This window comes from Uranotaenia lowii, chromosome 3 (assembly GCF_029784155.1).
Source record: "Uranotaenia lowii strain MFRU-FL chromosome 3, ASM2978415v1, whole genome shotgun sequence".
NCBI classification, from domain to species: domain Eukaryota; kingdom Metazoa; phylum Arthropoda; class Insecta; order Diptera; family Culicidae; genus Uranotaenia; species Uranotaenia lowii.
The window spans coordinates 67561810-67589025 of record NC_073693.1 but is presented as its reverse complement, the minus strand read 5'-3'; the positions used below and the strand labels follow the sequence as shown (position 1 = coordinate 67589025).

The 27216-nt window shown below is 32.8% G+C and overlaps 1 protein-coding gene across 1 annotated transcript; it reads right to left on the bottom strand.

The window, feature by feature from the left end:
- Nucleotides 1-2650: 2650 nt before the first annotated feature.
- LOC129750502 (basement membrane-specific heparan sulfate proteoglycan core protein-like) lies at nt 2651-23436 on the bottom strand. Its single transcript, XM_055745464.1, has 5 exons — nt 22662-23436; nt 22036-22302; nt 12890-14105; nt 3112-3526; nt 2651-3043 (listed from the first exon to the last, which is right to left on the bottom strand). The coding sequence occupies exons 1-5, from the start codon at nt 23365-23367 to the stop codon at nt 2969-2971; spliced, it is 2679 nt and encodes an 892-aa protein (XP_055601439.1). The 5' UTR covers nt 23368-23436; the 3' UTR covers nt 2651-2968.
- Between the last annotated feature and the right edge of the window lie 3780 nt (nt 23437-27216).

Below are 27216 nucleotides of genomic sequence, written 5' to 3'. Positions count from 1 at the left end.
AAAAACTTCATATTTTCTGTTAAAGTGAGAGTCCGCTGTTGTTATTCCTTCTAAACACAATTAGCATTTTTATGTTACTCTTTAAACTGAATACTCATCGCGAACGTGCACTTATATTGGTTCCTAAATAGCTATAATCTCTAACTTACCATGTTATTTGATGATCAAGATTCGATCTCAAGGCAGTTGGCATAGATAACAAAGATGCTATTTAATACGCTGAGACTTGCTGACTAATGAAGCACTAGGATAATTCAAAATAAAAAAAAATGAAAAACGATAGTTTTATTTAAAAAACTTTCTGTCTGAACGAATTTTTCAAAATTGGTTTGAAATAAGTATGTTTTGCCAGTATGTTTTGCATTCGGTACATACCGATTCTAGGTCGAAAAATTTGTCAAAAATCGGTATAAATACTGGAAAATCGGTATGTGTGGTTCCGCTGCTTGCGATCCGGATTTAGCGTCTTCACTTGCTGCCAGCCAAGATTCTCGTCAACTGTGCGGATTTCAAGTGTACAAGTGATAACAAAAATAAAGTTCTGTTAAAATTTCAAAACCGTCATTTTGTGTAAACTAGTGTTACCTAGAACCAAGTTACGAAGAAAATGCAATAATATATGCTGAAACACATTTAGCTAGTTTGGAATTGAAAATGAACATTCATAAGAGTTCCGAGACTTGCTGGTTATTGCAAGCTTCTATTGAAAAAAAAAAATACGTTAAGAAGTTGAAAATGTAAGCATTTTAGAATACCCACCTCAAATACCGATTTTTATACCGATTTTTAGGATTTACATACCGATAAAATATTTTTTTGGGTTTCCAAATACCGATAGAAATGTGGCATCATTGCACCGGCGATGTAGTTCCACGTTTGAGATCCAATTGTCAGGCCCCCAAGCGCGGATGATATTCCGCAGGCGGCGATTCACAAATACTTGCAGTTTTCTGTCGCATATGTGCACTTAGTTTCAGACCCGTACAGCAATACGTATTTGACGTTTGAGTAGCAGATTCGAATTTTCGTTCGTAGAGATATCTGTCGTGAGCGCCAGATGTTGTGGAGACTCGCAAATGCAAATCGGGCTTTGCTGATCCGGGTTTCGATGTGTTGCTTCGATTCCACGCCAGTCCTCGGTTTGGTGCCCATGATAATAAACCAGTGAACCAATTAAACCAATTTTCGTTGAAAAATTAATATTAAACGTCCCGGAGAGGGTCAAATGACCTTTTTTGAACTTCAAATGACTATAACTCCTATTTATTATTAAGAAGAGAAATCACCGTGAATTTGTTTCGTGAAATTAATTTGTGGCTTTATCGGTGAGGGTTAAAGAGTTGAAATGAAAGACGGATAGAAGATCAGAAGAAAATTCTAAGGTGGTGAAAAGAGCGAAGAGCATTTGAAATAGAAGCTTGACCACATACTAAATTCTTTGTCCCGCACCAATTAACTGTATTGAAGAAGTAGTACCCAATAGAAAAGGCACTACGTTTTTCGATACAGTTAATTATGACAAAGCAATGACAAAGTTATTAACTGAATCGAAAAACGTAGTGCCTTCTCTATCGGGTACTACTTCTTCAATACAGTTAATTGGTGCGGGACCAAAGAATTTAGTGTGTGGTCAAGCTTCTATTTCAAATGCTCTTCGCTCTTTTCACCACCTTAGAATTTTCTTCTGATCTTCTATCCGTTTTTTATTTCAACTCTTTAACCCTCACCGATAAAGCCGCAAATTAATTTCATAAAACTCCTATTTATTGTTTTTTTTCGCAAATTTTCTTTCATGAAACGTGGAGTAAAATCGTACTTTTTAATAAATCAATCGCCAAAACATCTCTATTCACAAAAGACATTTATGGAGAAGTGAATTAGAAAGTTGGCGTCTTTTGTGACATTTTTGCATCTTTAGATTTATTAAACTCGAAATCTAGAATTTGTGTTTGAGAAAAATCGGTTGAGAAACCATAGAGTTTTAGCGGAAAAAGTGTTAGGGGTCATTTGACCCCCGGTGCTATAAATATGTAGGTGTATTTAAAGTGTCAGTATGTTTAGTGTTGAGAAATAAGGATAAAGGTAAAATACGGAGAACAAATGAGTTATAATGCTCCTACTACAAGTCATTCTTATGGAAAACTGCATTTTTAAGCGAAAGATAGGATTCCATCAGAATTTAAAGGGTTTATACAAGATTTTCTTCTGACATTTACATTTTTTGTTTTATCTGTATACTTTATCAAACTGATTTTTTATCTCTTTAAGTGATTCCGATAACAAAATGTGACTGCGGAACTTAGTTTTTTGGCAACTTCTGGATTAGATAACTATTGGTATTGTTTAAAAAAAAATAGAATTCTTTGAACATTATTTACATTTTATCAAGGGTTTTTTAAATAGTCTGACAGAAGCGTCTCGCACCTCTTTCAAATTTGACCAATCCCGATCACTTAACGGTACGGTTAACCCATAATATAGCCATTTGCGGTGTGTCGGTTCCAGGCCATTTCGCAATCTGCCCAACTGAACCATATTCTATCAAACGACCACCCAAACCCCAAGTGACCCCAATCCCTGAGAAAAGACGGAACTCCAACAACGAAAGTTGCCACAGCCCGGATCCAGAGAAATGCTGAGGTGTATCATAATTTTAATGACTGTTTAATTTTTATTGGCCTCGGGACCATGAAGTCCAGGCAACAGCAAAAAGTGCCCTACCCCGCACTAATGAATGGACGGAACGAATGAAAGTTGCCATTCACCCGCCGTCGTCTTGGACGTTGTTTCGGGGACTCTGCGGATCGGCCAAAAACTTTGTACATCCACACAATCTGTGGGCAGTGCTCCTGATGCTGCTGCTGCTGATGCTGTGAGTCATTACTCGATTCATGGGGGTGTGGGACAAAAGTTCTCTGGATGAAATTAGAAGTTATGCACTAAGCTCTCGAGCTGCAGGGGTTCATTGTTAAGTACAGTTTTCTATATTTCGAGCAATGACAAAGTTTTCCGCAATATCCAGGGGAAAGCCGGGGATGATGAGCTGGAAATTGAACACACGGAATTTTGGTACAAATGTTGCAATAACAAAATTGGATTCCTCTTGCTTACCTCTCGGATGCACCCATCGAATCCTTCCGTAATTTCCGGGCAGCGGTTTATGAGCGTATGTCGGTCGATTCCGCCCAGATACAAATACCGATCGCTGGCCATGGAAAATAGCTCCCCCGCAAAATTTTGCGAAACTGTTAGTTCCTCATCGACTTGGAGGTAAACTAGCCGGGATGTAAATCCCAACTTTACCGTATGGTTCGTGTTTGGCTGCAGGACGATTGTGGATTCCAGCGAGTTGGGGTGCAGTTCCAAGTTCACACTAAACCGCAATTCCAATCGATTATCCTTAATTACCAAAGCCAGAAAGTTGCCCACCCGGCGAATATCTTCCGCAATGTATGCCATCATGCCACGGTTCAGCTGCCGGGCAGTAAAGCTGAACTGCAGATCGAAATTGGTCTGGATTGGTAGTCTAAAAAAAAAACAGTAATCACAGAATACTAACGGAACAATATGATTCAGTCCAAATATGACAAAAATTTAAAATATGACAAAAATGACAAAAATGACAAAAATGACAAAAATGACAAAAATGACAAAAATGACAAAAATGACAAAAATGACAAAAATGACAAAAATGACAAAAATGACAAAAATGACAAAAATGACAAAAATGACAAAAATGACAAAAATGACAAAAATGACAAAAATGACAAAAATGACATAAATGACAAAAATGACAAAAATGACAAAAATGACAAAAATGACAAAAATGACAAAAATGACAAAAATGACAAAAATGACAAAAATGACAAAAATGACAAAAATGACAAAAATGACAAAAATGACAAAAATGACAAAAATGACAAAAATGACAAAAATGACAAAAATGACAAAAATGACAAAAATGACAAAAATGACAAAAATGACAAAAATGACAAAAATGACAAAAATGACAAAAATGACAAAAATGACAAAAATGACAAAAATGACAAAAATGACAAAAATGACAAAAATGACAAAAATGACAAAAATGACAAAAATGACAAAAATGACAAAAATGACAAAAATGACAAAAATGACAAAAATGACAAAAATGACAAAAATGACAAAAATGACAAAAATGACAAAAATGACAAAAATGACAAAAATGACAAAAATGACAAAAATGACAAAAATGACAAAAATGACAAAAATGACAAAAATGACAAAAATGACAAAAATGACAAAAATGACAAAAATGACAAAAATGACAAAAATGACAAAAATGACAAAAATGACAAAAATGACAAAAATGACAAAAATGACAAAAATGACAAAAATGACAAAAATGACAAAAATGACAAAAATGACAAAAATGACAAAAATGACAAAAATGACAAAAATGACAAAAATGACAAAAATGACAAAAATGACAAAAATGACAAAAATGACAAAAATGACAAAAATGACAAAAATGACAAAAATGACAAAAATGACAAAAATGACAAAAATGACAAAAATGACAAAAATGACAAAAATGACAAAAATGACAAAAATGACAAAAATGACAAAAATGACAAAAATGACAAGAATGACAAAAATGACAAAAATGACAAAAATGACAAAAATGACAAAAATGACAAAAATGACAAAAATGACAAAAATGACAAAAATGACAAAAATGACAAAAATGACAAAAAAAACAAAAATGACAAAAATGACAAAAATGACAAAAATGACAAAAATGACAAAAATGACAAAAATGACAAAAATGACAAAAATGACAAAAATGACAAAAATGACAAAAATGACAAAAATGACAAAAATGACAAAAATGACAAAAATGACAAAAATGACAAAAATGACAAAAATGACAAAAATGACAAAAATGACAAAAATGACAAAAATGACAAAAATGACAAAAATGACAAAAATGACAATAATGACAAAAATTACAAAAATTACAAAAATGACAAAAATGACAAGAATGACAAAAATGACAAAAATGACAAAAATGACAAAAATGACAAAAATGACAAAAATGACAAAAATGACAAAAATGACAAAAATGACAAAAATGACAAAAATGACAAAAATGACAAAAATGACAAAAATGACAAAAATGACAAAAATGACAAAAATGACAAAAATGAAAAAAATGACAAAAATGACAAAAATGACAAAAATGACAAGAATGACAAAAATGACAAAAATGACAAAAATGACAAAAATGACAAAAATGACAAAAATGACAAAAATGACAAAAATGACAAAAATGACAAAAATGACAAAAATGACAAAAATTACAAAAATGACAAAAATGACAAAAATGACAAAAATGACAAAAATGACAAAAATGACAAAAATGACAAAAATGACAAAAATGACAAAAATGACAAAAATGACAAAAATGACAAAAATGACAAAAATGACAAAAATGACAAAAATGACAAAAATGACAAAAATGACAAAAATGACAAAAATGACAAAAATGACAAAAATGACAAAAATGACAAAAATGACAAAAATGACAAAAATGACAAAAATGACAAAAATTACAAAAATGACAAAAATGACAAAAATGACAAAAATGGCAAAAATGACAAAAATGACAAAAATGACAAAAATGACAAAAATGACAAAAATGACAAAAATGACAAAAATGACAAAAATGACAAAAATGACAAAAATGACAAAAATGACAAAAATGACAAAAATGACAAAAATGACAAAAATGACAAAAATGACAAAAATGACAAAAATGACAAAAATGACAAAAATGACAAAAATGACAAAAATGACAAAAATGACAAAAATGACAAAAATGACAAAAATGACAAAAATGACAAAAATGACAAAAATGACAAAAATGACAAAAATGACAAAAATGACAAAAATGACAAAAATGACAAAAATGACAAAAATGACAAAAATGACAAAAATGACAAAAATGACAAAAATGACAAAAATGACAAAAATGACAAAAATGACAAAAATGACAAAAATGACAAAAATGACAAAAATGACAAAAATGACAAAAATGACAAAAATGACAAAAATGACAAAAATGACAAAAATGACAAAAATGACAAAAATGACAAAAATGACAAAAATGACAAAAATGACAAAAATGACAAAATGACAAAAATGACAAAAATGACAAAAATGACAAAAATGACAAAAATGACAAAAATGACAAAAATGACAAAAATGACAAAAATGACAAAAATGACAAAAATGACAAAAATGACAAGAATGACAAAAGTGACAAAAATGACAAAAATGACAAAAATGACAAAAATGACAAAAATGACAAAAATGACAAAAATGACAAAAATGACAAAAATGACAAAAATGACAAAAATGACAAAAATGACAAAAATGACAAAAATGACAAAAATGACAAAAATGACAAAAATGACAAAAATGACAAAAATGACAAAAATGACAAAAATGACAAAAATGACAAAAATGACAAAAATGACAAAAATGACAAAAATGACAAAAATGACAAAAATGACAAAAATGACAAAAATGACAAAAATGACAAAAATGACAAAAATGACAAAAATGACAAAAATGACAAAAATGACAAAAATGACAAAAATGACAAAAATGACAAAAATGACAAAAATGACAAAAATGACAAAAATGACAAAAATGACAAAAATGACAAAAATGACAAAAATGACAAAAATGACAAAAATGACAAAAATGACAAAAATTACAAAAATTACAAAAATTACAAAAATGACAAAAATGACAAGAATGACAAAAATGACAAAAATGACAAAAATGACAAAAATGACAAAAATGACAAAAATGACAAAAATGACAAAAATGACAAAAATGACAAAAATGACAAAAATGACAAAAATGACAAAAATGACAAAAATGACAAAAATGACAAAAATGACAAAAATGACAAAAATGACAAAAATGACAAAAATGACAAAAATGACAAAAATGACAAAAATGACAAAAATGACAAAAATGACAAAAATGACAAAAATGACAAAAATGACAAAAATGACAAAAATGACAAAAATGACAAAAATGACAAAAATGACAAAAATGACAAAAATGACAAAAATGACAAAAATGACAAAAATGACAAAAATGACAAAAATGACAAAAATGACAAAAATGACAAAATGACAAAAATGACAAAAATGACAAAAATGACAAAAATGACAAAAATGACAAAAATGACAAAAATGACAAAAATGACAAAAATGACAAAAATGACAAAAATGACAAAAATGACAAAAATGACAAAAATGACAAAAATGACAAAAATGACAAAAATGACAAAAATGACAAAAATGACAAAAATGACAAAAATGACAAAAATGAAAAAAATGACAAAAATGACAAAAATGACAAAAATGACAAAAATGACAAAAATGACAAAAATGACAAAAATGACAAAAATGACAAAAATGACAAAAATGACAAAAATGACAAAAATGACAAAAATGACAAAAATGACATAAATGAAAAAAATGACAAAAATGACAAAAATGACAAAAATTACAAAAATGACAAAAATGACAAAAATGACAAAAATGACAAAAATGACAAAAATGACAAAAATGACAAAAATGACAAAAATGACAAAAATGACAAAAATGACAAAAATGACAAAAATGACAAAAATGACAAAAATGACAAAAATGACAAAAATGACAAAAATGACAAAAATGACAAAAATGACAAAAATGACAAAAATGACAAAAATGACAAAAATGACAAAAATGACAAAAATGACAAAAATGACAAAAATGACAAAAATGACAAAAATGACAAAAATGACAAAAATGACAAAAATGACAAAAATGACAAAAATGACAAAAATGACAAAAATGACAAAAATGACAAAAATGACAAAAATGACAAAAATGACAAAAATGACAAAAATTACAAAAATTACAAAAATTACAAAAATGACAAAAATGACAAGAATGACAAAAATGACAAAAATGACAAAAATGACAAAAATGACAAAAATGACAAAAATGACAAAAATGACAAAAATGACAAAAATGACAAAAATGACAAAAATGACAAAAATGACAAAAATGACAAAAATGACAAAAATGACAAAAATGACAAAAATGACAAAAATGACAAAAATGACAAAAATGACAAAAATGACAAAAATGACAAAAATGACAAAAATGACAAAAATGACAAAAATGACAAAAATGACAAAAATGACAAAAATGACAAAAATGACAAAAATGACAAAAATGACAAAAATGACAAAAATGACAAAAATGACAAAAATGACAAAAATGACAAAAATGACAAAAATGATAAAAATGACAAAAATGAAAAAAATGACAAAAATGACAAAAATGACAAAAATGACAAAAATGACAAAAATGACAAAAATGACAAAAATGACAAAAATGACAAAAATGACAAAAATGACAAAAATGACAAAAATGACAAAAATGACAAAAATGACAAAAATGACAAAAATGACAAAAATGACAAAAATGACAAAAATGACAAAAATGACAAAAATGACAAAAATGACAAAAATGACATAAATGAAAAAAATGACAAAAATGACAAAAATGACAAAAATTACAAAAATGACAAAAATGACAAAAATGACAAAAATGACAAAAATGACAAAAATGACAAAAATGACAAAAATGACAAAAATGACAAAAATGACAAAAATGACAAAAATGACAAAAATGACAAAAATGACAAAAATGACAAAAATGACAAAAATGACAAAAATGACAAAAATGACAAAAATGACAAAAATGACAAAAATGACAAAAATGACAAAAATGACAAAAATGACAAAAATGACAAAAATGACAAAAATGACAAAAATGACAAAAATGACAAAAATGACAAAAATGACAAAAATGACAAAAATGACAAAAATGACAAAAATGACAAAAATGACAAAAATGACAAAAATGACAAAAATGACAAAAATGACAAAAATGACAAAAATGACAAAAATGACAAAAATGACAAAAATGACAAAAATGACAAAAATGACAAAAATGACAAAAATGACAAAAATGACAAAAATGACAAAAATGACAAAAATGACAAAAATGACAAAAATGACAAAAATGACAAAAATGACAAAAATGACAAAAATGACAAAAATGACAAAAATGACAAAAATGACAAAAATGACAAAAATGACAAAAATGACAAAAATGACAAAAATGACAAAAATGACAAAAATGACAAAAATGACAAAAATGACAAGAATGACAAAAATGACAAAAATGACAAAAATGACAAAAATGACAAAAATGACAAAAATGACAAAAATGACAAAAATGACAAAAATGACAAAAATGACAAAAATGACAAAAAAAACAAAAATGACAAAAATGACAAAAATGACAAGAATGACAAAAATGACAAAAATGACAAAAATGACAAAAATGACAAAAATGACAAAAATGACAAAAATGACAAAAATGACAATAATGACAAAAATGACAAAAATTACAAAAATGACAAAAATGACAAAAATGACAAAAATTACAAAAATTACAAAAATGACAAAAATGACAAAAATGACAAAAATGACAAAAATGACAAAAATGACATAAAATGACAAAAATGACAAAAATTACAAAAATTACAAAAATGACAAAAATGACAAAAATGACAAAAATGACAAAAATGACAAAAATGACAAAAATGACAAAAATGACAAAAATGACAAAAATGACAAAAATGACAAAATGACAAAAATGACAAAAATGACAAAAATGACAAAATGACAAAAATGACAAAAATGACAAAAATGACAAAAATGACAAAAATGACAAAAATGACAAAAATGACAAAAATGACAAAAATGACAAAAATGACAAAAATGACAAAAATGACAAAAATGACAAAAATGACAAAAATGACAAAAATGACAAAAATGACAAAAATGACAAAAATGACAAAAATGACAAAAATGACAAAAATGACAAAAATGACAAAAATGACAAAAATGACAAAAATGACAAAATGAAAATGACAAAAATGACAAAATGACAAAAATGACAAAAAGACAAAAATGACAAAAATGACAAAAATTACAAAAATTACAAAAATGACAAAAATGACAAAAATGACAAAAATGACAAAAATGACAAAAATGACATAAAATGACAAAAATGACAAAAATTACAAAAATTACAAAAATGACAAAAATGACAAAAATGACAAAAATGACAAAAATGACAAAAATGACAAAAATGACAAAAATGACAAAAATGACAAAAATGACAAAAATGACAAAAATGACAAAAATGACAAAAATGACAAAAATGACAAAAATGACAAAAATGACAAAAATGACAAAAATGACAAAAATGACAAAAATGACAAAAATGACAAAAATGACAAAAATGACAAAAATGACAAAAATGACAAAAATGACAAAAATGACAAAAATGACAAAAATGACAAAAATGACAAAAATGACAAAAATGACAAAAATGACAAAAATGACAAAAATGACAAAAATGACAAAAATGACAAAAATGACAAAAATGACAAAAATGACAAAAATGACAAAAATGACAAAAATGACAAAAATGACAAAAATGACAAAAATGACAAAAATGACAAAAATGACAAAAATGACAAAAATGACAAAAATGACAAAAATGACAAAAATGACAAAAATGACAAAAATGACAAAAATGACAAAAATGACAAAAATTACAAAAATTACAAAAATGACAAAAATGACAAAAATGACAAAAATGACAAAAATGACAAAAATGACATAAAATGACAAAAATGACAAAAATTACAAAAATTACAAAAATTACAAAAATTACAAAAATTACAAAAATTACAAAAATTACAAAAATTACAAAAATTACAAAAATGACAAAAATTACAAAAATTACAAAAATGACAACTATGACAAAAATGACAAAAATGACAAAAATGACAAAAATGACAAAAATGACAAAAATGACAAAAATGACAAAAATGACAAAAATGACAAAAATGACAAAAATGACAAAAATGACAAAAATGACAAAAATGACAAAAATGACAAAAATGACAAAAATTACAAAAATTACAAAAATTACAAAAATTACAAAAATTACAAAAATAACAAAAATTACAAAAATTACAAAAATTACAAAAATTACAAAAATTACAAAAATTACAAAAATTACAAAAATTACAAAAATTACAAAAATTACAAAAATTACAAAAATTACAAAAATTACAAAAATTACAAAAATTACAAAAATTACAAAAATTACAAAAATTACAAAAATTACAAAAATTACAAAAATTACAAAAATTACAAAAATTACAAAAATTACAAAAATTACAAAAATTACAAAAATTACAAAATTACAAAAATTACAAAAATTACAAAAATTACAAAAATTACAAAAATTACAAAAATTACAAAAATTACAAAAATTACAAAAATTGCAAAAATTACAAAAATTACAAAAATGGCAAAAATTACAAAAATTACAAAAATTTCGAAAATTACAAAAATTACAAAAATTACAAAAATTACAAAAATTACAAAAATTACAAAAATTACAAAAATTACAAAAATTACAAAAATTACAAAAATTACAAAAATTACAAAAATTTCGAAAATTGCAAAAATTATAATAATTACAAAAATTTCAAAAATTACAAAATTTTCAAAAAGTACTAAAATTAGAAAACTTCAGAAATTAAAAAAAATACAAAAATTAAAAATACAAAAAGAATAATCATGATTTTGAAATGTTTTGGTGTTCTGAATTGAAATCAGTCGTTAGAATTTGTTTACTTTTTTTAGTTTTTGGTACCCCGATTTTGAGAAACCCGAAAATTTGTTCGAAGAATGTCACTTTTTTGGGTTTTCTTGACTGTTTTGTTCTAACGTGATGCATATGAAATTCCAATGAATGAAGCTTACTGGAAAATTCTCTGGCTTAATTTTTGCCGAAGACGGCCAAGTGGTAGGAGAAGCGAGAATCATTCATACAGAGTACTTTTTCATGAAAAGAAACTAGCAACACTGACAGATTTTCAGTGCAATTTTCAGCACAACTTTCCCGTTTGTTGGGATATCGTGCCACTATTACGCCGACCCTTATTCTCATACCTGAAGTCATAAATTTTAGAGCATTGAAACGTTCTGATAGAATGATCTTCATTAAATTCTCTATCATTTGCGAAATGATTGCCATCTCATATTTTGCACGAGTTTCAGCCATGGTTGCCAAAAAAAATTATGTGTTTTGCCCAAAAAAAAATCCGACTCCCTGTGATTTTACCCAAAAATTCTGTGATGGTTTTTCGATTATGCTATTATCAATATTTTCATTAAAAAAAATTGCGTCATTATTTACATTTTACTTGAGAAAATTGAATTACTCATCATTACAAATTTTTTTCATATTTTTCGATTCATAGTTAAAAATCCAAAATTTTTATCTACGGAAAAAAAAAATTTTTGAGTTCTGTGTTTTGTGACACAGATTCTGTGATAAAAATTTATTCAAAGTTCTGTGAAAGTAGAGATTTTTCTGTCATTTCGGGAACCTTGGACACAGAACTGAAACGCATTTATGAAGCTTTCCAGAAAAAATGCTCTTGGCTCAATTTCAACACGTTGAAATCATTATCTTTTAAGCATTTGCTTTGTCAGTCCGTCATTTTATTAAAATCGTTATTTTCTCATTTACCTCCTTTTTTTAATTTTAAATCATAATAATTATCGCCAAGTCAATATAGCCTGCAATTTAACGTTGTACATTAAGAGCAGTTTTAAAGAAACATTTAAATACCTAGGAATGTTTAAAATTTTTTGACTTCATTGAACACTTACTTGTATTGTGAAAATCCATGCTTCCGAAACGATAAAGCACCACCTGTCAAAACATTATTCTGTTCACAGCGCTTCCCAGTTCTAAAATAGGGGCATTGGCACTGCATTCCTTGCTCGGTTGTTTCACACGATCCCGCAGAGCAACTGTCAGCCGAACATGACTCTCCCACGCTGGAACAAGTTGAACCCGCGAATCCTTGCTGGCAGAAACACGAGTAACCTTTTCGTCCTAAATTCTCAATACACACTCCACCATTTAGACAGGAAGTCTCCAAGCATGGGTTGCACTGTTGAATGTTCCTGCTTTCTTCGGCTTCTTTCCAAAGGTTTATAATGTGATCGTTTAGAACCAGCTGGTTTATGCAACCCGTAAATCCAGCAGTATTTGCTTGGGGAGCACTTCCTAAATAGATACTTTCGGTGTAACATTTCGAGACGAATAATTTATCCTCAAAAAGAGACAGATAGCGATTGTCCAACACTACATAACCTCTTCCTCCGAATAAATAGACCTCAATTGTGTGCCAGTTGTTTAATTGAACGATATGATCTAACAGAGCTACTTTCCGCATAACACCTAAAGAATTCTGGAAATTGAACTCTATTCGACCCTCGACTAGAGCGAGCGAAAACATTGCCTGTCCGCATTCATCGGATTTCCAGAGTAGAAGGCCGTTTAGCACATCGGCTTTGAAGGTGATTTTCAAATTTAAGTAGTTTCTCTTCAGAAGTACGTTGTATCTCATGAACGAAGACTCCGCTCCGTTTGAAAATTTTGGAATGACTCCACTTACGACTACGGTTCGATTATCGTACGAAACTGAGGTATCGTTGTAAATGGCTTTACAGAAATATTTTCCTGAGCTTCTGGCTTCCAAGTGCCTCAAGGCTAGAATGTCGTTGGTTGCATTTATCGAGAATCCTTGATGCGTGGATAGATCCACGGTTTGATGAACATAATTGTGGTGGTACCACCTTACTGACTCGGCCTTTTTAGTTGAATCGGTATTACAGAGAAGTGAAAGGCTTGAATCACGTTCAACCTTGATCAAACGATTTTGTTGTTGGAGACACTCGGCTGGAGGACCTCTAACCGTAGGAAATTCGACAGGTGTTGGAGCTGTGGTGGTTGTCGTTGTTGTGGTTGAAGTTGTTGTGGTTGAAGTTGTTGTAGAGGTAGTTGTGGTCGAAGTTGTATCATCGACTTGTATTTGACCTGAAAATATATTTTTAGTTGGTTAAATGAATACATAAGGTATCTTTTCCCAAACCCATTCATGTTTGGAAATGTTTCAACTTAAAACTGTACACCGCAAAATTATTTTAAATCGGCTCGTTCTGAAAAACTATCTAGAACTTTTTACAGGGTCCGGCAATTGAAGTGCTACATTGAAATAAACATATAAATTGATCAAAACAACAACATTTTATTTCAAATTCATTCAATTTCTCTTGAAAACAAATAACTTTTTCAAAATTCACTGGTAAAGTTCGACTTGTTCGCCCTTGAGATTAACCACTCGCCGCAGACGGTCCAGGAACGCATCGTATGAGGGTCGCAGGTGTTCTCGTGGTATTTTATCCCAGGCTGCCACGAGATGTCGCTTCAGGACCTCCACACGTTCATGTTTCTTAGAGCAGACTTCGGACTCCAACATACTCCGAACAGTGAAGTCCATAGAGTTCAGGTCTGGCGAACTCGCCGGCCACTCGGAGCTCGGAATGAACCCTGGAAAATGTTGCGCAATCCAAAGTTGGGTTTTCTTCGCTTTGTGAGTCGGCGCCGAGTCCTGTTGGAAAACCCAATCCCTGGAACCAAAATGTCGACATGCCCACGGTTCGACGACATTCTGTAGAACTAGTTCCCGATATGTATTTTTGTTGATCTTCACTCCGTCAGGGACAAAAACCAGCGGAGTTTGGCCATCACGGGTGATTCCGGCCCAAACCATCACCGATGCTGGTTTCTGTCGTCGTGTAGCCGTCAGCAAGTCGGCATGGTTTCGTGATCTGTCTGGCAACCAAACTCTGTCGTTCTGCTTATTCACGAACTGCTGTACGGTGAAGAGTTTCTCGTCGGCAAACACGATATTCTTCAACCTTACTTCCGTGGCCGCGGCCTCTTCAGCAGCGCCTTCGCTCTTTTTACCTGTTCTTGTTTCTGCTTCACCGTAAGGTCTTGAACCTTTTGGATCTTGTAGGGTTTGGTCTGAAGTTTATCTTTCAGGATCCGACGGAGACTTCGATCCGATATCCTCTGCAAATTTAGTGGCACTACGACGAGGATTTCTCTTAAAGCTCTTCTTGACGACCTTCGCCATGGCAGGTGTAGGTCGGCATCCCCCACCATACCGTTTTATGGCACTTCCGGTCTCCAGGTATCTTTAAACTGTACGGCATACAAAACTTCTGCACACACTTATATCGGACAGTTCACGAATTATGTCCTTCTGAAGATTGCTAGCTAGGAACAAGGAGACCACAGCGCTACGTTTCTGTTCGAGATCCAATCATCCACTTACATCCAATGATAGCTAAGACTCAATGTAAACAAAGCGACGAGGGGTCGTTCAAAACTGTTTCGTGTGCAACGAAGTAATTACTGTTGAAGTAATGTGTAACATTCTTAATTCGGCGTGGGAACCACTGCTAGAAGTAGCATTCAAATGATCAACACTTGATAGATAGTCCTTAGATCGCTAGGCGAGATCTTTGCACATTATCTCATTTTCCTTAGCCGTCACCACTGGATCGTACGAGTTTCAAAGTGATAAAAGGACCGCCAGCTGCTGCGATCGGGTCATTCTGTTTTCGGGCGTTATCCCAGCCAGTCGCCAGTTAGTGCTGTGTGTGTTCGGGTGCCACCAAGTGCGATCAAGTTTGATCACGTGATGACATATTGCCAGTGTGACGTTGAGCATCGTCTCGAAAACTGCCGGACGACCAAGGCGTTGTGGCATCGGATCATGAGATTGATCGTGAGAGCGCCCGAGTACGCGAATGCAGAAAGGCCAAGTAAATTTTTTATTGTGGATTGCTATTTTGATGATCATTTACGAAAACCCGTGACTTGGCAGAACACCATCGGCATTTTTCGGTTTATTGACTACGTAAAGGAATCCCGATTCAGCTGAAGGATGCCACTCCTGTCGGACCGGAAGCTGATCCATGAGAGCTCTCACTTAGTTTTTTTTTTTTTAGGGTTTGGCCAATTAGTTTAGATTACTCCAATACTCCAATATATATGTTGTAACTCTAGAATGTTTTTTTTCTTCTAAATCTAACTTGAACAGTTCCTAATAACTAGCAGCGGACTCACGACTTCCCGCTAGCAGCCGGGCAAATTGAAAAGTAACGAAGTGCTGGCAAATTCCTTCTGGAATTTGGCGCGTAAGCTTGTATTTTAAAAAGGAATTTGGGTTTGAAGATTTTCACTTTTTTCTTAGCCGTCAAAACGTTACAAATGTAGTAGTTCAATTGCCGGACCCTGTAGTAAGGTGTTATGAAAATTTATCAAATACGTTGTTACGATATTTTAAGTAAATTGGTAGAATCGTTAATAAACATTTTCTTGAACCTCAAAAACTTAATGTAAGTGATCAACACTTTTCATGGAAAAACTACAAGAAAGATATTTTTTTTAAATCACTTGGCGCTTTTTCCATGCCATATTTGCTGGCTATGTCAACATGTATTGAGAACTTTTGCTAATAAATTTGCACTGGGCCATCCTCCCCTCTTCATGTTCTTGCTCACTGGAAGAAGAGTGATGTCTCAATAATCATAGAACCATATTAAAATTATTTTTCACGTCAGATTTTGTCCATATGTTAGATAAATTCTCGGGTTATGCAAAAAATTGTATGGAAGCCCTCCTCCCCCTTCCTATATCGTTAATCTTAAGAACGAAATGGTTTCAAATAATTATAGAAAAACTTCTCGTATTGAAATAGATACCATTCCATGCCAAGTCCAACAAGATACCGGATGTTTAACGGAAAAAAGTCTCACTCAAATTCCTGAATTTCGACTCAACCTTGAAGACCTTTCAAATTCTGTGTAAATAGTGGATTTTGAAGGACCCTTCAATATAGGTACATGAACATCAGGTGCGCACTCAGAAGACGATTAATGCGTATTTTGCATTGTTTATTTAGCTTCGAACTTGTGCAATCCTTTTGAAACTTGTGAGTGGATTGTCAAGTGCAGCGTTTTTTGCAGCACTGAGACGATTCTCTGGAGTTCGCGGACGCAGCGCTTCCATTTTTTTTGTGATAACGCTACGAACTTCTCAGGCCCCAGATCTGAAATGAAGGAATGAGAAAATTCAGTGAGCAAGTCGAACCTGACCACAAACATTATGTCGATGTTACCAATAATTTGTTCGAGAGAACAACAGCCCGACTATATATTGATACTTAGAGATCTTTGCTGATATTCAATCATTCTGCACTATGGAAGAAATAGAATGAATTTTCATTCCTCCTCAATCACATTCCTTTAAAGGTATCTTGGAATCACTTCCTACTCACAAAGAAATGCTTACTTTGTTAAAACAAATTGAAGGATGTCTTAATCTGAGACCGATATCCATGGATGTTCAGAATCCGTGCCCATTGACACATGGACATTTTCTCATTGGATAACCAATAACATCCTTACGTCCTTACCTGATGAAAACCATCGAAACCATTGATATCATCGAAACTATTATCAGGACCAGACGGTCGAGTGATAGTTGCTTCATTGAAAACTTCCAAAGGTTTAACAAAACGATCAAATGCAAAGTTATGCCTTCTTCGTGTTAAACACAGAGATGCCCCGCGCCTGGAGAGGCGTTCTTAGTTCTATTTACAAATAACTTTGTAAATAGAACTAAAAAACTATTAAACAATTATTCATATGATTATCTGGCATCACTGTTTGCCACTCTTCTCACTGCATTAAGTAAAACACATCCACTTCACTTCTGACCGTACGCGCATTCACACGAAGCTTATTATACGTCGAAACTAAATGTCGAAAACAAGATATTTAGAAAATGTTTTTAAAAAGCCATAAAACCCAAGAGTGAACTCTTGTGACCATGGAAAATAGCCGCCGACCGTGGCCTAGAGGATAGCGTTCAAGTCTTCTAAGCCAGAGGTCATGAGATCAAGTCTAGGTCACGGCATACATAGTACTCTTTCTGTGGGTTGGTGGTGTTAGCATTAGTAAGATGCTAGCCATTATATCCTTGAAAGATGTACGATTTAGTCTTAAGGTAGAATTTTGATCTCTTCAAAGAAACATGAAGTTTCACTGAGATCCTATATGTGTGTGTTCGTTTTTTTTAAAGAAGAGCTTAAAGTAAAGACAAATGTTCATTTCATGAGCTGAAATTTGTTCTAGTTTGATTTGAAATTTCTGAAAAATCCTGCACGGAAAATAAAAAAAAGGTAAAATTTACCGAGAAGCGAGGTGATTTATTATCCACCCCTCTTTCGAGGTAAATTTTACCTTTTTTTCATTCACCTAGCAAAAAGGTAAATTTTACCTTTATCGCACTCACCTAGCAAAACAGTAAATAAAACCTTTTTTCCCATTCACTGATTTGGAAGATAAATTGTAGTTGGTTTGATTGGTTTCTTCAAGAAAAATAAAAACAAAATTCATTCAAAAACAGATATTTATTTGAAACTAGCTGATCCCATACGAACTCCGTTTCGCTTTCAACTTGGAATATGTCATGGACAATTTGTATGAAAGTCAATTGCCAAGCATTTTCCAGATGCACTTCCAAATTCATTGTTAAGTAATAATAGCAAAAATAGTGGACGATCCCTTTATTGTCGTCTGCTACTAAGTTTGAAATCAGGTATCAATTGATCGTGCCAAAAAAAACCCTTGTGTTTAAATTTGGACATTATCGTCGCATAACAACGCAATTATTGCCAAAAAGTTAAACCCTTTGCGGTGGCCACTTATACAATATTTGATGTCTGAAATCGATTACACCTCCCTGAAAACTCCTGTGTGAAAATTTTCAAAGCAATCCATTGTATATTAACGTCAATATTGCTTAAAACAGTGGAAATTTAATAAATATGGACGACCCCTTTCGTCGACCCCTGGCAAAACATTTGACATCTGAAATCGATTGTCCGTCCCTGAAAACTACCGTGTCCAAATTTTCATCCCAATCTGATGTATAATTACAACGATATTGCAAAAATATTGAATGGTTAATATGGACGACCCCCTTTGCCGACCCCTTACACTGAATTTAATACCCGAAATCGATTGCTCGTCCCTCAAAACTCTCTTGTACCAATTTTCATCTGAATCCGTTGTATAATAACGACACTATTGCACTAACAGTGAATTGTGAATATGGACGACCCCTTTGGCCGACCCCTGACTTTAATTTGGATAAGTGAAATCAATTGTTTGTCCCTCATAACTCCTATGTGCAAATTTTCATCCCGATCCAATGCATAAAAACGTCAATATCACAAAAACATTGAAATGTTAATATGGACGACCCCTTTTGCCGACCCCTTACAGTGAATTTGATACTCTAAATCGATTGCACGTCACTCAAAACTATCGTGTACCAATTTTCATCTAAATACGATGTATAATAACGTCAGTATCGCGAAAACAGCGAACAGTTAATATGGACGACCACTTTGGCCGACCCCTTACACAAAATTTGACAACTGAAATCGATTGCTCGTCTTTCAACACACTCATGTGCAAATTTTCAACACAATCCGACGAAAAGTAATGTCAATATTGCGAAAACAATATTTGTCTTGTATGGACGATCCCCTTCAGAAGAGGTCATCCGAAAATCTGAAAACCTTTTTCATCATTCCTGGTCCTAATGAGCATCTATGCCAAATTTCAAACCTATAGCTCTAAAGACGGCTGAGTCTATAGAGGACAAACAAACAAACAAACAAACAAACATACAGAAATTGCTTTTTATATATATATATATATATATATATATATATATATATATATATATGTATATATATATATATATATATATATATATATATATATATATATATATATATATATATATATATATATATATATATATATATATATATATATATATATATATATATATATATATATATATATATATATATATATATATATATATATATATATATAGATATATATATATATATATATATAGATATATATATATATATATATATATATATATATATATATATATATATATATATATATATATATATATATATATATATATATATATATATATATATATATATATATATATATATATATATATATATATATATATACATATATAAAAATATAAAATATATAAATTGTTGAGGCAAGTGCTTTCTTCGCCAGGCTCGTGGCGATTCGGCTTTCGCGTTATTCGGAACCACCATGACCGCTGAATCCTCCTGCATTCCATTGACATACTCTTGCCCTTCTCCGTTCGGCTAATCCGGTCAGGTCCGGCTTTTCCGGAATGATATCTGGAGGATAACGTGGAATACACCTCTGAGCACTGTGGGCCTATCTGGAACAAAGCAAAGTATTATGGTTCTCGTCATGGTTCTCGCACAACTAAAATATATCTAAGAAAACACTAACCATTCTGTTCCGGTTTTCACATATTGGGCACGAAGCAAAACTTTCTTCCTGAACGATAAACAGCTGAACCTCAATAAACGGGTTCGGCTAATAGTTACTTTTTTCGAGATGAATTGTACCGTTTTGTTTAGCTCAATCCAGGTCAATATTCGGTATCTCGGCGAACGGCCGAATACCGAATATTGACCTTTTCAACGATTCGGCCAAACGAATATTCGGCGAATATTCTGTTGGGCTTTAAATAAAAATACAAAAGCGATTATTTCAATTTCCATTTACTACTTCCTTCCTTACTTCCTTCAATAATCGACTCAAAAATTTTCAACCAGATAATACACTAGATCTTTTTCAAGAAGGGGTCTCTCTGATTTAAAAAAAACATCAATGAAGGGTGTCCAGTGGTTCAAAGCCCAGCCTTCGTTATAAAGTTAGAGCAGTTTCATAGTGTGGCAATTTCATCGTGGACACTCTTTAACTGAAAAACATCAGATGATTTGTAGCTTCAAGGACGTTTGTCATCAAAAAGATGGGTTCCTGTGAAATCTGAGAAAAAAAACACGTCGAAACTGGTGCCAAGCAATTTAAAATCGCTTATTTTATATCGAATAAGGTGCAAGTCGAATTTGAGAAAGATATCTTCAAAATATTTGTTGAAAAGTACTATGATTTTTAACAGTCTGTGCTTTTACCTAAAGCATGCCATACTTTCAACCACACGGTTGGGCAATTCAGGACAATTTTTTGAAAAATTTGTAAAAAAAATGGCAAATCAGAACAAAATCAAGGTCAAAAAAACTTAAAAAGAAAATGAACAAAATAAACAACTTGAAACTTAATGTTTCATTGTATCGCAAAAGCAGCTTTAAAATCGTATCCAAGGATTAAATAAAAATATATGTTCATTTTCGAATTGTATAAAAACCGTTTTTGAACACAAAATCTTGAAATTTTCAAAAAGAAATTAGAGTTTTTTTTGGTTTTGCAAATTATTTGAATATAGACTGGCAGAATCCGAGAAGTTTCGAAAAATATCAGGGAATCCCGGCCATAACCAAAATATAAAGCGATAATCGTCAGATCACCTAAGATATTTAACTGAGACCATAAGTTTTTGATGATTGTGTAGATTTTTCAACATTATTTTTCGATATTTTATAAATTATCCAAATTTATTAGGAAAATTTGATAATTATGATATTGGAGTATAAATTTTAAAAATAAATTTTCGGCCTATTCGGCCGAATACTTAGCTTAAATCAACTATTCGGTGAGCCAAATATTCGGTCTAACGGTTTTTGGGCGGTATTCAGCGCCGAATATTCGGCCAACCGAATATTCGATACATCTCTGATGAAAACACTATCATCATACGTTTGAAGATGATTCCAAAATTTTGCTTTAAATACGTTATAAAATTTCAATGAGAGTTACTATGAACCTAAAACACTATGAATGCTCTGATTTGTCTACGAAGTCTATACGGATTCCATAACATGTTGCTATTTTCAATTTACCTCCAATTGGCTCCATCGGCTTTGGGCCCTCTTCTAGTGAAACACTATCTAGCAGCTCTTTCGATTGTTCCCGAATCCAACCGCTATAAAATGCAACATTTGTAAACGCCGCATAGCTGTGCAAATCGCACAGATTGGTTCCCTCCCTAGCTGGAGCAAACGAAACAACTCCCCGAATGGTCCATTGGCCACCTCCGTCGTAACCGTTGCCGTTTTGCTGCTGAATGTACATTCCACCGCCACTATCCCCATTGCATACGTTTGTGCCTGAAACCAACAACGGGAGAAGAGGCAATTATTCGTGAGCCTAGAAAACTGGGTCAATGGGGAGTGCTTGCACTGAACTGAATGCTGCTGGTGGAGAGAATCTTGCTATTCTCTATTAGCCCTCGACCGTCATAAAAGCGACTTACGGTCGTCGTAAAAAGTAAATATGTGTTTGGAATAAACTGGAATTATTTAGGAACTGAACTGTGGATAGAGGAAACGATTAAGTTTTGCCGATCCTATTTTGCTCTGAGTTCATTTGAATTAAAATTGTCGTTCTATGCATTCAGTACAAGAACACAGTTCCGATTGTTTTCAAACGAAACAATAAACTTTTGCCAAACGAAAAGTCAATTCACCATTCTTCGCTCCAGCGCAGTACATTCCGTTGTGAATCAAATGGCCATACACATCGGGAGAACTTTCGACGCAATCTGTGTAGCGCGCAATCGGCATTCTCGCAATCATGAGTGCGTCCGACACGGCATCTTGTTCGGTGAATCCCCAGCCGACGACGGTTCCCAAATGGCCTGCCAAATGCTCAATCCAGGGTGGCTCCTCGAAGTTGATCCCAATCGGACGCACAAACAGACCGAGCGTCACCCGATTATCCAACAGCAGCAGCGCGATGTCATGCTTGTGGCCGCTCGGGTCAAACGACGGATGGATTCGGGTATCCTTCAATCCGTACTCCCTGGTGTGTGCCGTGCTCTCGTGGAGGCCATGCAATCCGAGGACCACCCGCAGCTCTTTTGTCCTGTATCTGTTTTTCGAGTTCGGATTGTACAAACAATGGGCCGCTGTCAGCACGAGCCACTCGCCAATCAACGTACATCCGCACTGGTAGTTTCTTTTGTGGAACATCGCCCCATGCCAGGGCCATTCACCTTCCTCAGCCAGGTCCCCATTCCCGATTCGATTGCCCAAATCCACCTGCACTTGACCGCAAACTTCGTCACGGTACACTACACTACTTTCACTGAGGACTCCCACAATCCCTGCCAAAAGGTAACAACAACAACAAGCTAGCACCGAAAAGCTCTTCAAAAATCCGCCCCCGACCATGCTTAACGAGCCGGCTCAAGTTGATTAATCCAAACGTGCACAGACAAACCTTCAACCGAGATGCTAAGATCTTACTGAACTACTGCCAATGTGAATCGGGAAAGGCTTCATTGAGCGTCATCGCGCTTCAACTTCAGCAAGTTCACCCGCCGTCGCCGTCTTGTTTTGTCTCAGCCGATAACCTTGAAACATATGAGATGAGGAAGAACGATGATGATACTCAGAAAATGTTGCGCCGCTTCCAAATGATTGCTTGCCTACGTATGAATGGTCATCGTGCGGGATTTACCGACCGACCATTGCGACTCCTCCCTCAAAAGTTAATGAATGAGGTTTGTTTTTTTTTCTAAAAAAAAAAATAGAAAAAAGAGAAGATGAAAAAAGAGAAAAAAAATCTTCAATAAAGTTTTAGTCTGATCTGAATAGGCTTCAGCGTGCAAGAGCGAATCTATTTTATTAACAACGCATCTGATTGTAAGAAAAAAACTTTAATCAATATTTTTTTAAAGCTGGCATGCTTCCTTCCAGCTCAAGAAGCCGACTTTTGACACTATCTCTCACAATGGTAGATATGTAAGTATTTCCAAATTTAGTAGCAAAACAATGACAGCTATATATTTTTAACGGTAGTTTTTTTATTTGACACACTCATAGAAAATAAATTTTATAATTGTTTTAAGTTCTTAATGCTGTTAACATTATTGCATCTTAATATTTGAAGAAAATGCGTAAAGCCGGAATTTGAACGTTTCGGGGATAAAGCTGTTCCCTGTTCCTGCTCCCTAGCCCATCAAATTTCATAAGAACAATAGCTATTAGGGTGTCCCAAAATTGCATGATGTTCTGGGAATCTGAGGGTTCAACCTCCAAATGATAGATTAAGGCGTGAAGAACAAACTTTTGTATGGGATCAATTGAATAAAATCATGTTTAGAGGTTCCACAAACGAAACTTCATTTAAAGAACTCTACGAAGGCATGTTTTTCAAATAATCGGCCTTATACCTTTCAATGATTTAGCAATAGGAAATTGCCAAACGATTATTTATTTAATTAAAAACCTTATACATTCAGTGAAAGATATCTCAACCAAATATCTCTTTTTAATTTCTTTCAGGTAAACATATTTGGATTTATCTTTATTCTCGTTTGTAAGTACCTCACTAAACATATTAAATGTTCATTTACATTAACCAAAATATTCAAACTAGGAGAGAGCGGAGCATCTTGGGCCGCAGTTTTTACGTGTACCGTGTTAATAAAATTCCGCGTAAAAAAACCGCGTTACTTCCCGAAAAAAAACCGTGATAATTGCGGAAAACAAAAAATTTGAAGCTGGGTCAGAGAGGACTTGACATGAATGACATGATATGACGACATTGACAATGACATGATATGACGACATTGACAATGACATGATAAAGACATTGAGACTTAAGACATGAGACCTGAGACCTGAGACCTGAGACCTGAGACCTGAGACATGAGACCTGAGACCTGAGACCTAAGACATGAGACCTGAGACATAAGACAAGAGACAAGAACATGAGACCTGATACCTGAGACCTGAAACAAGAGACCTAAGACCATAGACCTGAGACCTGAGACATAAGACAATAGACATGAGACTTGAGACATGAGACATGAGACATGAGACATGAGACCTGAGACCTGAGACTTGAGACCGGAGATCTGAGACCTGAGACCTGAGACCTGAGACCTGAGACATGAGACCTGAGACCTGAGACCTGAGACCTGAGACCTGAGACCTGAGACCTGAGACCTGAGACCTGAGACCTGAGACATGAGACCTGACACATGAGACATGAGGTTTCAGGTATCAGGTCTCAAAAATATTCTTATTGTTTTCTTTAGAAAATGACTCAGAATATTTTCTCTCAAATACCGCGTAAATTCCGAAAACCGCGTAAAAAACACGCGATATATATTTATTTGTATATTTATGCAACTTAAGATTGAAAATCTTTTGATTTGTTACATTTTGTATGATAATTTGTTTGACGATTATCCTATTACTGTTTTCGAAAATGTGCCTACTACCAATCTAAATGTGTCCTAATCTGTATAGTTTAGTTTTGCCAAAAAACTCTCCCTGAATCCTCTGCTTCGTTAAATCCCGAATACCGCGTAGAAAAAGCCATGTAGAAAAAAAATGCACAAAAAACCGCGTAAAAAACCTTATTGTGTAAATGAATATGTATTTCTGTATGTCTATCTGTCTTTTATTGGGAAGATAGGAAGGGAGGAGCTAGGCTCCCATACAATTATGATTGCATATCTCGAGAACAATTCAAGCAAATAGGACCAACTTTGGCATGGAGGGATGTTTTAAACAAAAAAGGTTTCTATCGACATTTGGTACCACTCCCTTGTTTCAGTAGGGAGATAGGAAAGGCAAAAGAGCCCCTTTCAATTTTTTTGCATAACTTGAGTATTTATCAAGCAAATGGAACCAAATTTGGCATGGGAGAGCATTTGATACGAGAAATGGTTATATGGTTATTCGCATCCCCTTTATTCTTCTATTGGGAATATACGAAGAGAATAGGAAAATTCGCATGGTAAAGTATTAGAGCACTAGAAATTTTTCCAGTACAATTTGAGACACCACTCTTCTTGCAATACATGTATAGGAAGGGAGAGTGGCCCTTATACAATTTTGTTGACATAGCTTGGGAATTCATCAACTAATGGAATCGAATTTGGCATGGGACGATATTTGGGTACAAGATATATTTCTAAAATTGTTATAAACTCTTCTGCCTTGCAGGGAGGACAGGGGAGGGCATTTTGTTGTATCGCTCAAGAATTTTTAACCAATGGAACCAAATTTTAAATGAAAGGAATTTTTTGTACGAAATAATCGGTATGATTATAAGAAACGCCTCCCTCCTTCAAATAGTGGTGGATAGAAAAGAGAAAAGATTGGTTCTCCAAAGGCTATGATCATTTAGAATCCGGACAGTTACAAACGTGTGTATTTTTAAAACTACTCATTTGATCGAAAACCTTTCCATTGATAAAATGAAGGTGTTTATATGATATTTATTGTAAAAATATATAGAAAAAAATTTACCGTTGATTTTAAGAAATACTCTTACATTATCATAAATTCTCTTTTTTTATCTTTGCACACTTTTTTTTAAGCCATGAATTGATCTATTTTTTTTTTATCACAGAAGCAAAACCTCTGTAAAGTCATGATATTTTACAAAAATTCACCTTGAATCACCTTGAAAAATCAATTGGAATCTGGTTGGAACCATTTCATGAGAAGGCATCTCGAAGAATTTGATCTCTAAAAAACGTTTTTAACATTAATTTCTTTGCTCATCAGAACACATCTGTCACATTGCGTAGAAACCGGTTGCACAGATTGCGATCCATGAAACTGCTCATTTTAAGTTATTTGCTGGGTGTCTACTAGACAAGCAACACTTTTTGCCTACCGGAAACGGATTTACTTTATAGTTAAGGGGTCTGCATTAAGTTATCCCCAATAACCATAGATTTTTTACCATAGTTGAGATCAAAGATTCCACTCCGATGCTTGGTTTGAACTTCGTGAGCATCCTAACGTGGCCTCTTATACCTCTTAACCATTTGGGCCAAAAATATTTCATAAAAAGCAACAAATCATGAGTTTTCCAATCGACAATGAAGAATTTCCAAGTAAATATCTCAAATACACGTAAATTGAAAATCTTAAAAAAAATAGGCAAGATAGTCTTTTTTATACACAACACAACGCTGCTAAATTTTTGCATATCCAAGCTACGTTACTATCACCGAAATAAAGTGCCCGGATACTAAATTTATCAATCAAAAG